Genomic DNA, 14479 nt, shown 5'->3' on the forward strand with positions numbered 1-14479 from the left:
TTTGACACGCCTACCAACTTTCATCGTCCTAGTACGTCAAGAAGCACCGAACTCGCCAAAGCACTGGACCCCCTAACTCCCCCAAAGAGAGCGGATCCAGTCCTGTAACATCGATCACGTATCTAGGACATTTGCTTATTCTACCCACCAAGTTTCATCCCAATCTCTCCACTCTAAGCGTTTTCCGAGATTTCCGGTTCCCCCTCCAGCCGTTCCCCCAATGTAACCAAATCTGGTTGGAATTTAAAATAAGAGATCTGAGACATGAATTCCATCTAAAGAACAAATTTCATTATGATTCAGTCACCCGTTCGTAAGTTAAAAATACCTCAATTTTTCTGAATTAACACTCCCCCCAACTCCCCCAAAGAGAGCGGGTTCAGTCCGGTTATGTCAAGCACGTATCTAGGGCTTGTGCTTATTTTTCCCACCAAGTTGCATCCCGATCTCTCCACTCTAAGCGTTTTCCGTTTCTCTCTCCGACTCCCCCCCCCCAATATCACCGGATATGGTCGGGATTGAAAATAAGAGCTCTGAGACACGAGGTCCTTCTAAATCTCAGATTTCACTAAGATCCGATAACCCATTCGTAAGTTAGAAAGACCTTATTTTTTCTATTTTTCCTCCCTCCAGCCCCACAGATTATCGAATCAGGGAAACGATTGTTATCAAGTCAATTTGTGCAGGTCCCAGACAAGCCTACCAGTTTTCATCGTCCTAGCACGTCCAGAAGCACCGAACTCAGCAAAGCACTGGAAATCCCCCCCAACTCCCCCAAAGATAGCGGATCCGGTCCAGGTATGTCAATAACTTATCTAGAACTTGTGCTTATTTTCCCCATCAAGTTTCATCCCGATCTCTCCACTCTAAGTGTTTTCCAAGATTTTCGGTTTCCAAGATTTCTGTTTCCCCCCGTCCACCCTCCTATGTACCCGGATCTGATTCGAATAGAAAATGGAGCCTCTGAGACACAAGATCTTTCTATACATTAAATTTCATTATGATCGAATCACCCATTCTTAAGACAAAGATACCCCAATTTTCACGTTTTCCAACATTTCCGGTTTTCTCCTCCAGCTCCCCCATTTTCACCAGATCTAGTCGGGATTTTAGATAAGAGCTATGAAGCCCAAGAATCTTCTAGAGATCAAATTTCATTAAGATCGGACCATCCATTCATAAGTCAAAAATACCTCATTTTTTCAATTTTTTCCGAATTAACCCCCCCCCAGTTCCCCCAAAGATAACCAACCCGGTCTGGTTATTTCAATCACGTGTCTAGAACTGGTGCTTATTCTTCCAACCAAGTATCATCACGATCTCTCCACTCTAAGCATTTCCAAAGATTTCCAGTTTCTTCCTCCATCTCCCCCCAGTGTCACCGGATCAGAGTTCTGAGACACGAGGTCCTTCCAAAAATAAAATTTCATTAGAATCCAATCACCTGTTCTTAAGTTAAAAATACCTCATTTATTTCTATTTTTCTGAATTACCGAATTAGGCCCCCCCAACTCCCCCAAAGAGAGTGGATCCAATCCATTTATGTCAATCACGTATCTAGGACTTGTTCTTATTCTTCCCACCAATTTTCATCCCGATCTCTCCACTCTAAGCGTTTTCCAAGATTTCCAGTCCCCGCCCCAAATCCCCCCCAAGACATTGGATCGGGTCGGGGTTTAAAATAAAAGGTCTGAGTTACGAGGTCCTTCTCAATATCAAATTTCAATCAGATCCAACCACTCGTTCGTAAGTTAGAAATACTTCATTTTTTATAATTTTTCCGAATTACCCCCCCCCCCAACTCCCCCAAAGAGAGCGGGTTTGTTCCGGTTATGTCTATCACGTATCTAGGACTTATCTAGGACTAAATATCAAATTCCATTAAGATCCTATCACCTGTTCGTAAGTAGATAATACCTCGTTTTTTTCTAATTTTTCCGAATTAACCGTCTCCCACTCCCCCCTCAGTTCGTAGCCTGTTCGTAAGTAGAAAATGCCCCTTTTTTATAATTTTTCCAAATTAACCGTCACCAAATTCCCCCCCCCCCGGATGGTCGGATCGGGGAAATGACTATTTTTATTTTAATATGGTCTGGTCCCTGACACGCCTGCCAAATTTCATCGTCCTAGCTTATCTGGAAGTGCCCAAACTAGCAAAACCGGGACAGACAGACAGACAGACCGACCGAAATGGCGATCGCTGTATGTCACTTGGTAAATACCAATTGCAATAAAACTCCTGAGTTAGTGGAGAGGTCAAGGAGGATTTAAATTATTAATGAAGGCCACATCAGTGGAATTTCCTGGATGATTTGCTTTATTTGTCAATGATTTTTTCATCACATCTGGATGTTTGAGACCTTTTATTTTGTCGCTGGGGACTATTGTTTTTCCAGGAATTTATCCTTAAAAGCGGGGTATAAGTTTTGATAATGGCCGTATATAAAAAAAAGATGTTTTGCTGTATTGGGCTCGGATTGTATTTGTTTGCTGGTCAGGAGACTTGGGACCATTTATCTTATTGCCGAAGTCTTTTCCGTTTTTCTTCCCACAAAAGTCATTCATTTTGCCAAGGATTTAAGTTATTGACACAAATTAGTTTTTTTTTTCTTTTTCATTTCCTTTATTAGGTTGTTTTATGAATTGTTGATTTGGAAATACTTTATGACCGTGGAAATGGTCCCTAACCATTCATTTTTTTTTTCTTGGTTATGTTCAATGACGTAAAAAGAATTTTTTGTTGTCCTTTTTCATTTTCTTTCTTAAGCTTCCCAAAAAGGAACCCATATTGTTAATAGTATAATAATAAATAGAAAATAGATCTCTTTTTTAAACTAACAGCAATAGCCAATGTAGAAACGTCAAAACACACCAAAATACACTTAAAAGAACACAGTTGCTAAAAAAAAAAACAACTTTGAGATATAAAATATATTGAAAACTAAGTTTCGAAAACCTGTGGAAATTGCCACAGAATTTCTTAGATAAGGATAAAAGGCTAGCAGAGGAATACAATACCTGGATTAAAATATAAAATTTAAGGAAAATATGGTGTAAGGAAATGAGATATGTTCAGAGTTTTAACACAGACTTAATATTGAGTCGGGTCTTTCGGTTGCTTCTATAGTCAGTTCGAAGTTACAATTAGTTGTTCAACTGTTTTTTGCAGGGAAGAGGGAGGGTACCAAAGGGAGTCGGTCATTAAGATATTTTGATCAAGGGATATATCAGATTAAAAGGTTTAATTGAGGCTCTAGTTATCTTATTTCATTGTCACCAAAGAACTGTAATTATGTTGCCTTACTGAAAGGTAAAAAATATATACAATTTGATTTTAATTTAAAATTTCCAGGACTCAACAGATGTCTTTGTTCCTAGATATAAGAGTCATACTCTCCTTAGAAATCATTCCAAACCCCTTACAAATAACAAGGCCCTCTCCACCTGACTGTCTTAAAACCAAATGTATTGTCCAGTAACCAATCTTCTTTACTTTTATGATAAACGATCCATATTGTTGCCCCCATGTCTAAAAGTCGTATTAGTCATTTTCAAACTTCGGACATAATTACAAAAAAAACGTTTACAAAGCTGACTTACAAAGAAGGCGAAAAAATGCAATTAAATTCTGAAACTTGGAAGGATTCTGGAACACTTACTTATTATTCTTAAAAGAAATTCAGTTTATTTTAAACTAGCCCCCCTTACCTCTCTCTCCCCCTAATCTCCAAATATATAGCCCAAATTACCTATTCTTCGTAGGTTTTCCAGTTGTATGAGGTTTTCAATGATATTCTCCAAATAGGTTTAATGGCAAAAAGCATTAGTGACCAAGTTACAAGAACAAATTCCTAGTGATTTCACACCAAGTTGCAAAAATAAAATGTCTGACTTCCCTTACACATTGGATCAATATGGTCTGACAATTGGGGATTAATTCCTCCCTCGCCTTTAGATTTCAGAAAATAGCTTACTGAGTATTTTCACAGAAATACCATTTTTGCGCATTTTATTGAGAACAAAAATTGAAAACCAAGCAAAATAGGATCAGACGGCGATCGAACATATATTAATTCATCTGATATGACTTTCAAGCTTGACAAGCACAATATGCTAATCTGTTCTAAAAGTAATGTAGATCAGGAGGATCAAAGTGCAATTGAACATACTTTGATTCTCCTGGTACTTCGTGCCGATCAGGAGGGTCCAGGTACAATTACATATACTTTGATCCTCCTCATATGACGTTTAGCCATGATCCCGACGATATGCTAACATGTTCTAAAAATGATGTAGATCAGGATGATTAAAGTACAATTGAACATACTTTGATTTTCCTTATAAGACTTTCCGTCGTGAAAGCGACAATATGCCAATTTATTTTTAAAATAATATAGATCAGGAGGATCGAAATTTAATTACATATACTTTGATCCACCTAATATGACTTTTAGCCGAGTCAGCGACGATATGCTAACTTGTTCTAAAAATGAGGTAGGTCAGGAGGATCAAAGTGCAATTGAACATACTTCAATTCTCCTGATACTTCGTTTTAAAAATAATGCCAATCCGGAGGATCCAAGTGCAGTTACACATACTTAGACCCTCCTCATGCGACTTTTAGTTGTGGTACCGGCGATATGCTAACCTGTTCCAAAAATAGTTTAGATAAGCAGGATCAAAGAGCAATTGAATATACTTCGATTCATTTCATACGACTTTTATCCGTGATGCTGACGAAATGCTAACCTATTCTAAGAATGATGTAGATCAGGAAGATCAAAGTACAATTGAACATACTTCGATTCTCCTGATACTTCAATTTAAAAAATAATGCCGATCCGGAAGGTCCAAGTGCAATTACAAATACTTGAATCCTCCTCATACAAATTTTAGTCGTGATATCGACGATATGCTAACGTGTTCTAAAAATAGTGTAGATCAGGAGGATCAAAGTGAAACTGAACTAATTCGATTTTCCTGATACAACTTTCACATGTGAAAGCGTTTATATGCCAATTTGTTCTCAAAATAATGTAGGTCAGGAGGATCGAAGTTTAATTACATATTCATTGATCCATCTGATATGACCTTTAGCCGGGGCAGCTATGAATTAAGAATATGTTCTAAAAACCCAAGTTCTAAAATAATGGGTTCTAAATCGTGTTGATCAGGAAGATCAAATGCAATTGAACATACTTTGATTCTCCCAGATACAACTTTAAGGAGGGACAACGACAACATGCTAAATTCTTCAAAAATAAGATATGAAAATACAAAAATGCAGCTATTATAATTTCATATTTATTAGTGCACATTTGGACCAATAGTGATAACAGACTCTGGTTATATCGCGGCCTACTCTGTTTTCCCGCTTTGTGATCAATTATTTCTGGCTTATAAATGCTTCTCAAATTTTTGTCACAATGAACTTCCAATTTGTTTCCCAATCTCCTTTTGACGAGAGCAGTTTGAGGCTCAAAGGTTTGATGTGATATGTTATATCATATTTGATGTAGACCATAAATATAGTAAACAACAATTATATGAATATTAAATACTAGCAAATAAAAATTAATCATAAATACAAAAATAGAAAATAATCTCTAGTTTTCTTTCACGGCTTCAAATAAACTATACGAATTTTATAAATCTTATAAATGATACCTCTTCATGCAGTATGCCTACTCTGCTTCCGTTTGTTCGTCTTATCCCCCCCTTTCTTTCTCCCACTTGCTTTTGTCTCTCTCAATTTCTTTATCCTCTCCCCACGCCTTTGACTCTTTATCCTTATTACAATATTTACAGAGATCCCTTTGTCTGCAAAGAGCTTCAGCGTCGTGCTTTTTAGAAGAAGGAGAATTTTACTAGCGCAAATTCTGGGGAAAATTGGTCCCACCTGGTATAGTGATACTTACTGAGATTAAAGACTCTAAAGTACTTTTTTTAGAAGAAAAACATTTTAATAGCACAATTTATGGCAGAACTTAGCCCAGCCTGACATTGTAATACTTAATGAGATCCGATTTTCAGCAACCAATGACTGGACAAAGAAAAAACTTTAGAAGAAGAATAATTTTACTAAAGTGATTATAATTAGCCTAACTTAGCAGTATTATACTGAGATCGAACTTTCTGCACAAAACTCTTAAGTGGTACTTTTGTTAGAAGAAAAAGAATTTTAGAAGAAAAACAAGTTATGGAGAAATCACCCTAGCCTGGCATTATGATACTTACTGAGATCAGCGTTTCTGCAACCAATGGCTGGACATAGAAGAAACTCCACGAGCTTTGTTCAACAAAAGCGTTGACAATCTTTATGTCCGGTGTTAAGGTCAACAGATATTTAATGATCCGACGGAATAGTCTTTTCAGGCTCTTTTTCACTATCACAGGATGCTGCAACATTACAAGACATGGATTGAGACCAACCTCACCTTGAAAGAGACCAAGCAATTTAGATAGAAGGAGACAAGTTAAGTCCTCAAAGGGGAGCTAGAGGGAGTAACAAACCCACAGAGACGGGATTTTGATACCTCCATGGACCATAAAAGTAATTCCATGTCGTAAATTTTTTTTTGAAAACAATGCTAAAATCAGTGGTTATCCCTCCCCTGGCTTGGATAGTTTACTTTTGTGTAGGCTTCACTTAAATTTTTATGAATCTACTGAAGAAAATTTCTAATACGAAAATTTAAAATTTTTTATAGTGAACAAAAAAACACTATAAAAAACTTCAACATTTGTATCGAGAGAATTTTAATCAAATGCTACCATGCAAAAAAAAAAAAAAAAAAAAAAAAAAAAAAAAAAAAAAAAAAAAAAAAAAAAAAAAAAAAAAAAAAAAAACCTAACAAATGTATGCTGTTTGTGGTTCCATATGTTCACACTAATAACTGTGCGTATGCCATGTAGCAATTATCATTAGGCTATGAGTAATTTATTGCTCATTATTACCTTCAACCTAAAATGACAGAAAACAACAAATTTAGTCCCCTGAAATGCATGTAATATATCAAAGTGACTAACATTTACTGTAATATCTCCTTCCATAGTAAAGCAAATTCCTATAATTTCTTGTTATCCCTTATCTCGGAACCAAAATTGTAGGAAATAATAAATTACCATTAAGGATTAATGGGTTCTCTCCTAAACATGCCAATCATGCATATCATATAATTTCATAACGTAACATGCCTAAAATATGACAATGATAGCGTACCTAATAACATACAGTGGCGTAACTAGAGGGGGTGGGGGAGGAAATGGCTATCAACAGGCGCAGCCGCTGAAGGGTTGAAACGAACATTGTACCTGGGCACTGAAAACATGACGTAATAGCATACTATCAACATAGATCACAAGCATACGGCGGAGACATACGGAGTAAGTAGACAGAAAATTTTGTGCGGCGAAAAAGAGAACAAGAGCTAAGAGCTCATATGGCACTTGCGACGAGGCAAGAAGAGCTAAGAGCAAAGAGCTCATACGGTATGAGCTCTAACAAAATTCTAAGAACCATTAGATTGATTTAAAAAGAAAATCAGAGGCTTAATGCTGGTAGGGATTTAAAATAAGAGTTCTGAGTCACGATGTCCTTCTTAATATCAAAATTCATTAAGATCCGATCACCCATTCGTAAGTTAGAAATACCAAATGTTTTCTAATTTTTCCTCTCCCTTTAGCCCCCCAGATGGTTGAATCTAGGAAAACGACTTTACTAAATCTTAGCACGTCCAGAAGCACCAAAGTCGCCAAAGCACTGAACTCCTCCCCCCAACTCCCCCAAAGAGAGCGAATCCAGTACGGTTACGGCAATCACGTATCTACGACATTTGCTTATTCTATCCACCAGGCTTCATCCCGATTCCTCCACTCTAAGCGTTTTCAAGATTTCCGATTCCCCCCTCCAACTCCCCCCAATGTCACAGGATCTGGTCGGAATTTAAAATAAGAGCTTTAAAGCACAAGATCCTTCTAAATATCAAATTTTATTAAGATCTGGTCACCCGTTCATAAGCTACAAATACCTAATTTTTTCGAATTACCCCTCCCCGCCCCCCAGCTCCACCAAAGAGAGTGGATCCGGTCCGATTATGTCAGTCACGTATCTTAGACTTGTTTTTATTCTTCCCATCCAGTTTCATCCTGATCTCTCCGCTTTAAGTATTTTCTAAGATTTCCGCCCCCCCCCCAATGATGCTGGATCAGGTTGAGATTTAAAATGAGAGATCTGAGTTACGAGGTCATTCTAAATATGAAGTTTCATGAAGATCCGACCCCATCCTTCGTAAGTTAAAAATACGTCATTTTTTCTAATTTTTCATAATCAACCCCCCCCCCCAATAGATCGGATCTATTCCAATTAAGTCAATCACGCATCTAAGACTTCTGCTTATTTTTCCCACCAAGTTTCATCCCGATCCCTCCACTCTAAGCGTTTTCCATGATTTTAGGTTCCCCCTCCTAAACTCCCCCCGAAGTCACCAAATCTGGTCGGGATTTAAAATAAGCGCTTTGAGACACAATATCCTTCTAAATATCAAATTTCATTGAGATCCGATCAGCCGTTCGTAAGTTAAAAATGCCTATTTTTTTTAATTTTTCAGAATTAACCCCCCCCTCCCAACTACCCCAAAGAGAGCGGATCCGTTCCGGTTATGTCAATCATGTATCTAGGACTTGTTCTTATTTTTCCCACCAAGTTTCATCCCGATCCCTCCACTCAAAGTGTTTTCCAACATTTTAGGTTTCCCCCTCCCAACCCCCCCCCCCCCCCAATGTCACCAGGTCCGGTCGGGATTTAAAATGAGTTCTGAGACACGATATTCTTCCAAACATAAAATTTCATTAAGATCTGATCAACCGTTCGTAAGTTAAAAATACTTCATTTTTTCTTTTTTTTCAAATTAACCAGTCCCCCACTCTCCCCAGATGGCCAAATCGGAAAAATATCTATTTCTAATTTAATCTGGTCCGATCCCTGATATGCCTGCCAAATTTCATCGTCCTAGCATACCTGGAAGTGCCTAAAGTAGCAAAACCGGGACCGACAGACAGACCGACAGAATTTGCGATTGCTATATGTCATTTGGTTAATAACCAAGTGCCATAAAAACAACAGATCAACAGAACAAACCTGACGTTATTTTTGTCCACCATTTTCGACAGATTGTGTCTAAAATTAATTTACAGTTACTGGCAACGACATCATCAAAAACTTCAAGGATCAGTAGCATTTCACACAGAATTTGGCCGAGAACCCATTTCTTTTCGTAAAAATCTTCAAAAAATCCATCCGCCATTGTTCTGGAAAAAGCGGCAAGTTTTTCAGCATTTCCAGACAATCTGAAAGAAGAATAAAACATAACACTTACACGAAAAAATTAATTAAATCTATACATTAGTTTAAACATACATCACTTACAAAACAACAGGGGTTCTAGGTTCTATCAAACCATCCTCAACATGTGAAAACTACAACTAATACATATATCCATTGGGACACCGAGCCACCTGACGCCAACAGAGCTCTGCAGGCTCTTCTGCCTCCACACTCTACTAGGAACTTCACTTTTCACTCCCTCCTCTGAAGTTTCTACTCCCTCTAGACACTTTTAAGAGTCTCCCCACTCCATCTGAGGACATCCCTCTTTTCGTTTGGTCCTATCAGGATCTATATGGAGCACAATACTATAACGGCTTTTGGTTGTGCAATAGCTAATAACAATCCATCCTCCATTGGTTCGGGTAGTGTTGACCCTTCCCCCTACCAAGGAAATGCTCCTGTTCCTCTTCCCTAAGACAAGTCTTTATTTTCTTTATTTATTAATCAATATTTTAATCTAACTATGTTTCAAATAAAAATACCTTGTATACGAGGGGCTTAAAATTTGCTTGTAGGTCACCAAGTATTCTAAAAAATCAAATAGTGGGGATGGCTGTTGAATCAGTTGTATTTTCTCTAGAGGAAGGTTTTACAACATAAAAAAATCTGAGTTTCTAAGTCACTATTTTCCAAAATTGGCTGGGGGAGGGGTTTGTGAGACAATTGTGTATTTAGACAAATCAGTGTAATTCCATAAAGCTCTTATTTTCTCTCCGGTTTTTATTTAAGGAAAATGATCTATGAAATTTAGATTAATGCATAAAGAATATATATCATTTATTCCTCCTGATTCCCCCCTTCTAGATTTTGAAATACCTTTTGCGGGGTTTTATATTAAAAAATACTTTTTTGGGTAGTTAGAAAAAATGTCTGTAGAAAATCAAATTATGCGAAATTTTGATATAAACACAAACATAGCAATTCTACTAGCGAGAATTGTTTTTAACACCAACCAAAAATTGATTATTTAACAGTTACCTGAATTCTATTAATACTACATAAAATCAAATAGAGCTGGATAATTTTATCCATCAGAACATCAATGGTAACTGTCATTTCAAAATACTGGATTATGTTTATCTAAGAGTATCAGGACTTTAGCCTCTAAATGACCAGGAATTTCAGGCCCCCCATATAACTTCTGGTGCGTCACAACATCGAAGGACTCATAAGGACCATCAAGAAACTAGATCTTACCTGTCAATATATGAGTAGAATGACATTATGCGGCTTTCCGTGAGCTTGGCAATCAGCTCCAGAGGAACTTCCTGAAATAATATGAACCTCCATAAACCATAAATGTCCGTGAGTCTATAGACCACAAATTAGTAGGCTTGAAACTGTATTACAAACAAAAGAGGAGGTAAAGAGGGATTTTAAAATGTGATCTCTCGTAAAAATCCTATTCTTAAATAAAATTTAATAAAACTATAAACTTCTTAATTTAAATACAACTTCTGAGCAAACAATAAACAAAACTTATCTCTTATCAGACAGTTTCTTTTTAGAAATGCCTTAAAGCTACTCCTGTGTTTTCTGGATATACCCTTTATATAGATGGTAAGCTACCTATGCAACCCCGAGAAAACAAAAGCTTAAAGACAACATAGTGACCGTTTGTTCAAATGTCCCATTTTGATTAGATCTCTATGTATATTCATGGCTGGCTAAAGGGACTTTCTTGCTCCATCTTCTAGGTTCTATCTTAGAAAATTCTTTAAAAACTTCTATCTATCTGGCTAACACAACAGCCTACTGATCAGAGTGACGCTCATCAAAAATTAAACTAAAAATAGAGCTCAAAGCTTGAAAAAAAAACAGGGCTGAAAATACATCACGAAGGAGCAACAAAAATAAATAAAAATAAAAAATAGAGCGTCAATATAAAAAGTGGCAATACTTATTTCGATTCGCTAACAATCAAAAAGGAGATGAAGGAGCCTTATAAAGAACTGCTAAGGTGCTTCAAGACAAGGAGAGTAAATCTCTTAAGAGCCTCTGGGTAACAGAACGGATTGCCAAGTAAGCTAAGATTACTGAGGAGGCTAAGCGAAGGAGACAGGGCCTATTGAGGCCGTAAAGACCAGGGGAAATACTCTCAGTGTGGTAATTGGAAACGGTGGGCTTCACAAAGCACAAGTAAATGCTATCCCTCCTTTCTTCTGGAGTGGTAAGGCGAGTAGCTTCAGGGAGGAAGGAATATGGGATTTTACTCTCTTTGTAAATGATCTTGAGTGAACGGTTCTGGACCAACCAAATTTCCTTGTTAAGTTGAATGGAAAGATTCGGATGCCAGACCGGACATTCGTACTCCAACAACAGCTTAACAAACGATAAGTAAATTCGAAGGGAATATATGTCTGTGCAATTAAATTTATTCAAGAGTTTAAACAGCAGAGTGATGCAATAGCTTGTTTGATAATATTCAAAACTTGTGTATCCTATTTAAGATTGTCCGGAATTGTGACACCAAGGCGTTTATCTCGTTTCACTAGCATTCCATGTAGCATAGAGTTTATAAAACCGCTAGTAGATTTCAGAGAGATTATAGTAATGATTTTTTATTTGAGAGAATTTACTTTCATATTTATGTCCTTAGCGTCATCCGAAACAAGGGTTAGGATGTCAAGGGAACCCCTTTTATAATTTCTATGAGAAAACTGAATGATTGACATATTTCCATTATTGGAGAACTCATTATCAATTTCTTTAACCATTATTAGGAATAAAAGTGTGCCCTGTAAAGATCCGCGAGGTATTCCACAGTAAATATGAGAAATTAGAGAATATATTTTACTACTTGTGACCTATTTAAAGGGGAAAGGAGTTAAATGTTTACAAAGACAGGGTCAAGGTCAAAGTTATTCAGTAATGAGCAAACTAAGATGTGAATGTCAACCAAATCAAAATATTTTTGGAGGCCAACTAAGACAAGGTTCAGCCAGACGTTTGGTTTTTCTCGACTACCTAAGATGGAATGTACCAGGTATACAAGGTAATGGGTGCTGGAAGTTTTGCTTAACCCTTTCGCTTTTCCGGACGTATACATCCGAAAAAAAATGGTACCCCATACACTTCGAGTGAGTATTTTCACGGGTTATTTTTACAGGGTTCACTGCTCAACACGACTATTTGCGCCTTGAATTATTTACGTTTAAATATCTACGAACGTGTTTCAACCTGCAAAGGTAAAATTACGCAATAGAATCGGTACACTGCTCCATACGACTATATTCGCCTTGTACTATTTACGTCTGCAGAGTAAACATGTGCAATAAAATTAGTACTTTCTAACGTGCCTGCCAGTAACAGAAATAAGACCAAATACAAAAGCGTAAAGAATGATTTGCCCAAACCACGCATTGCGCTCCGGCCGAAGGCATTGAGTCAAGAGATCGGTACCTGCACAACGCAGACCATTGGTCACCATACGAAAAAATTTCTTTAAGAAGAAGTAAAGAATCTCAATATGTATATGAACCATGTAATGTATGTTTGGTGCTGTACCCTCTTTTCAGGATTTTCATACTAAAAGAAATTATTAATTTTATGTGAGGTTTCGAAATACATTTTCTTTGTGTTTGAATATTTATTCTTCCTTTCGCCTCCCTTGGTAAATATTCTTTTTCTTTTACGAATATTCTTATTTTTTTTAAATAAAAATATAGTTTGTAACTCCTAAACACGAGCAAACTCACCTCATCTAAATTCGTCAAACTGCTGTACATGAATAAATATGCAACACTGAAATTCTTGCACACAGAGAGCGCAAAATCTCAAAAAGGTAGGCGCACTCAAAGGGTTAAGATACCAAATAGCTAGACGTCAATACGTGGAGAAACTTTAACCTTGAGCCAGGTACAAAAGAAACCTTCATAAAGTTTCAAAACAGCTATAGTGTAATGAGGCATAGGTAAGAGAAAATCATATTAGTAAATTTCTTTGGGATAGATGTTACAGAATAATGTTTTCAGTAACCTGGGAATTTAACACATCTTGAGATTTGATTGAAAAGGTTGGCTAAAGGTTCAGTGGTTTCATCTCACAAGAATTTATTTTAATTAATTGGGACATCCAATGAGCAGGTAGGCTACTTGATTTTCTAAGCTTTTGGATTTTAACTATAACATTGGAGGGAGAAACAATGGGGGGGAGGAAGTATTGGGAGAAAAAATCGGACATAGACCAGTAAAAGTTGGAAAACTTTGACAATAGAAGTGGGTTACATGTTCAGATCGTTGGTAGTCTTATTATAGTGTTCAGGGAAGTGAAAATAAATTCTGAAAGGTTTCTTTCCGCATACAGAGCAGCTGATCTTCTATTTTCTTATCAGGAACTTTCTTAGACTATTATTTTGTGCAACACGACCTTGCTTGGAAAAGTTTATCTTTTTTATTATAGGTTTTTTTAAACCTTCATTAATATATGGCTTCTTATTTGATGGCTTTTTCATTTTTTTCTTGGAAATAGGATTGATAATTACTACTCAAAAGATCTTGGAGAGACAGAGCCTTGTGGTCAACATGAATTAGTTGATACACAGGAGACCAAATGTCCGTAGCAGTCCAAGAGCCAAATCTGTAAAGTCCTGAGTTACTGGGTGGAAGTAGACTATAATGACAACTGTCCTTAAAGGGGGAGGGGGTAGAAAGAAGACAATTTTTCAAAAACTTCATATGTTGGTACATATTGAATCTAGAATAGCCTCGCCTATGGTTGTCAGAACAGCCTTGTTTTTGGTACAACCTCTTTAAGTTAAAAGTCTTACAGGTAAAATCCCGTTTTAAGTCGTTTGCGTTACCTAACTGAATAGTCCCACCATTTGATATTTCGGTAATACAAAGTCAGCACTAGCATATAATTTTTTGCATGTAAAATTGTGTTTTGTCAGCATTTCTCTGGTTAGGTGAATAACAAAACACCATATGACACTTTGGTTAAAAGGACGCGGTAAGACTATAGGTTAAATACACATCCATATTATTTCGTCAAAGGAAGTTCAATATGGAATCAAGATTCCGGTTACATAATAAATCTTTATAGACAAAGAAAAGATTTCCACCTCCTTTCTTACCCAGAGGTTAATTTTGA

General features: G+C 36.9%; 1 protein-coding gene across 1 annotated transcript in view; it reads right to left on the reverse strand.

The window, feature by feature from the left end:
• Positions 1-14479, reverse strand: part of LOC136036468 (Fanconi anemia group A protein homolog) — a 74402-nt gene that overhangs the window by 51681 nt on the left and 8242 nt on the right. The window contains exons 3-5 of the mRNA XM_065718717.1: positions 10586-10656; positions 9140-9348; positions 6238-6437 (exon numbers count right to left, since the gene is read on the reverse strand). Coding sequence (XP_065574789.1) covers positions 6238-6437; positions 9140-9348; positions 10586-10656 — 480 coding nt within the window. The remainder of the gene's footprint in view (positions 1-6237; positions 6438-9139; positions 9349-10585; positions 10657-14479) is intronic.

The sequence above is a fragment of the Artemia franciscana genome, chromosome 15 (assembly GCF_032884065.1).
Source record: "Artemia franciscana chromosome 15, ASM3288406v1, whole genome shotgun sequence".
Lineage (NCBI taxonomy): Eukaryota > Metazoa > Arthropoda > Branchiopoda > Anostraca > Artemiidae > Artemia > Artemia franciscana.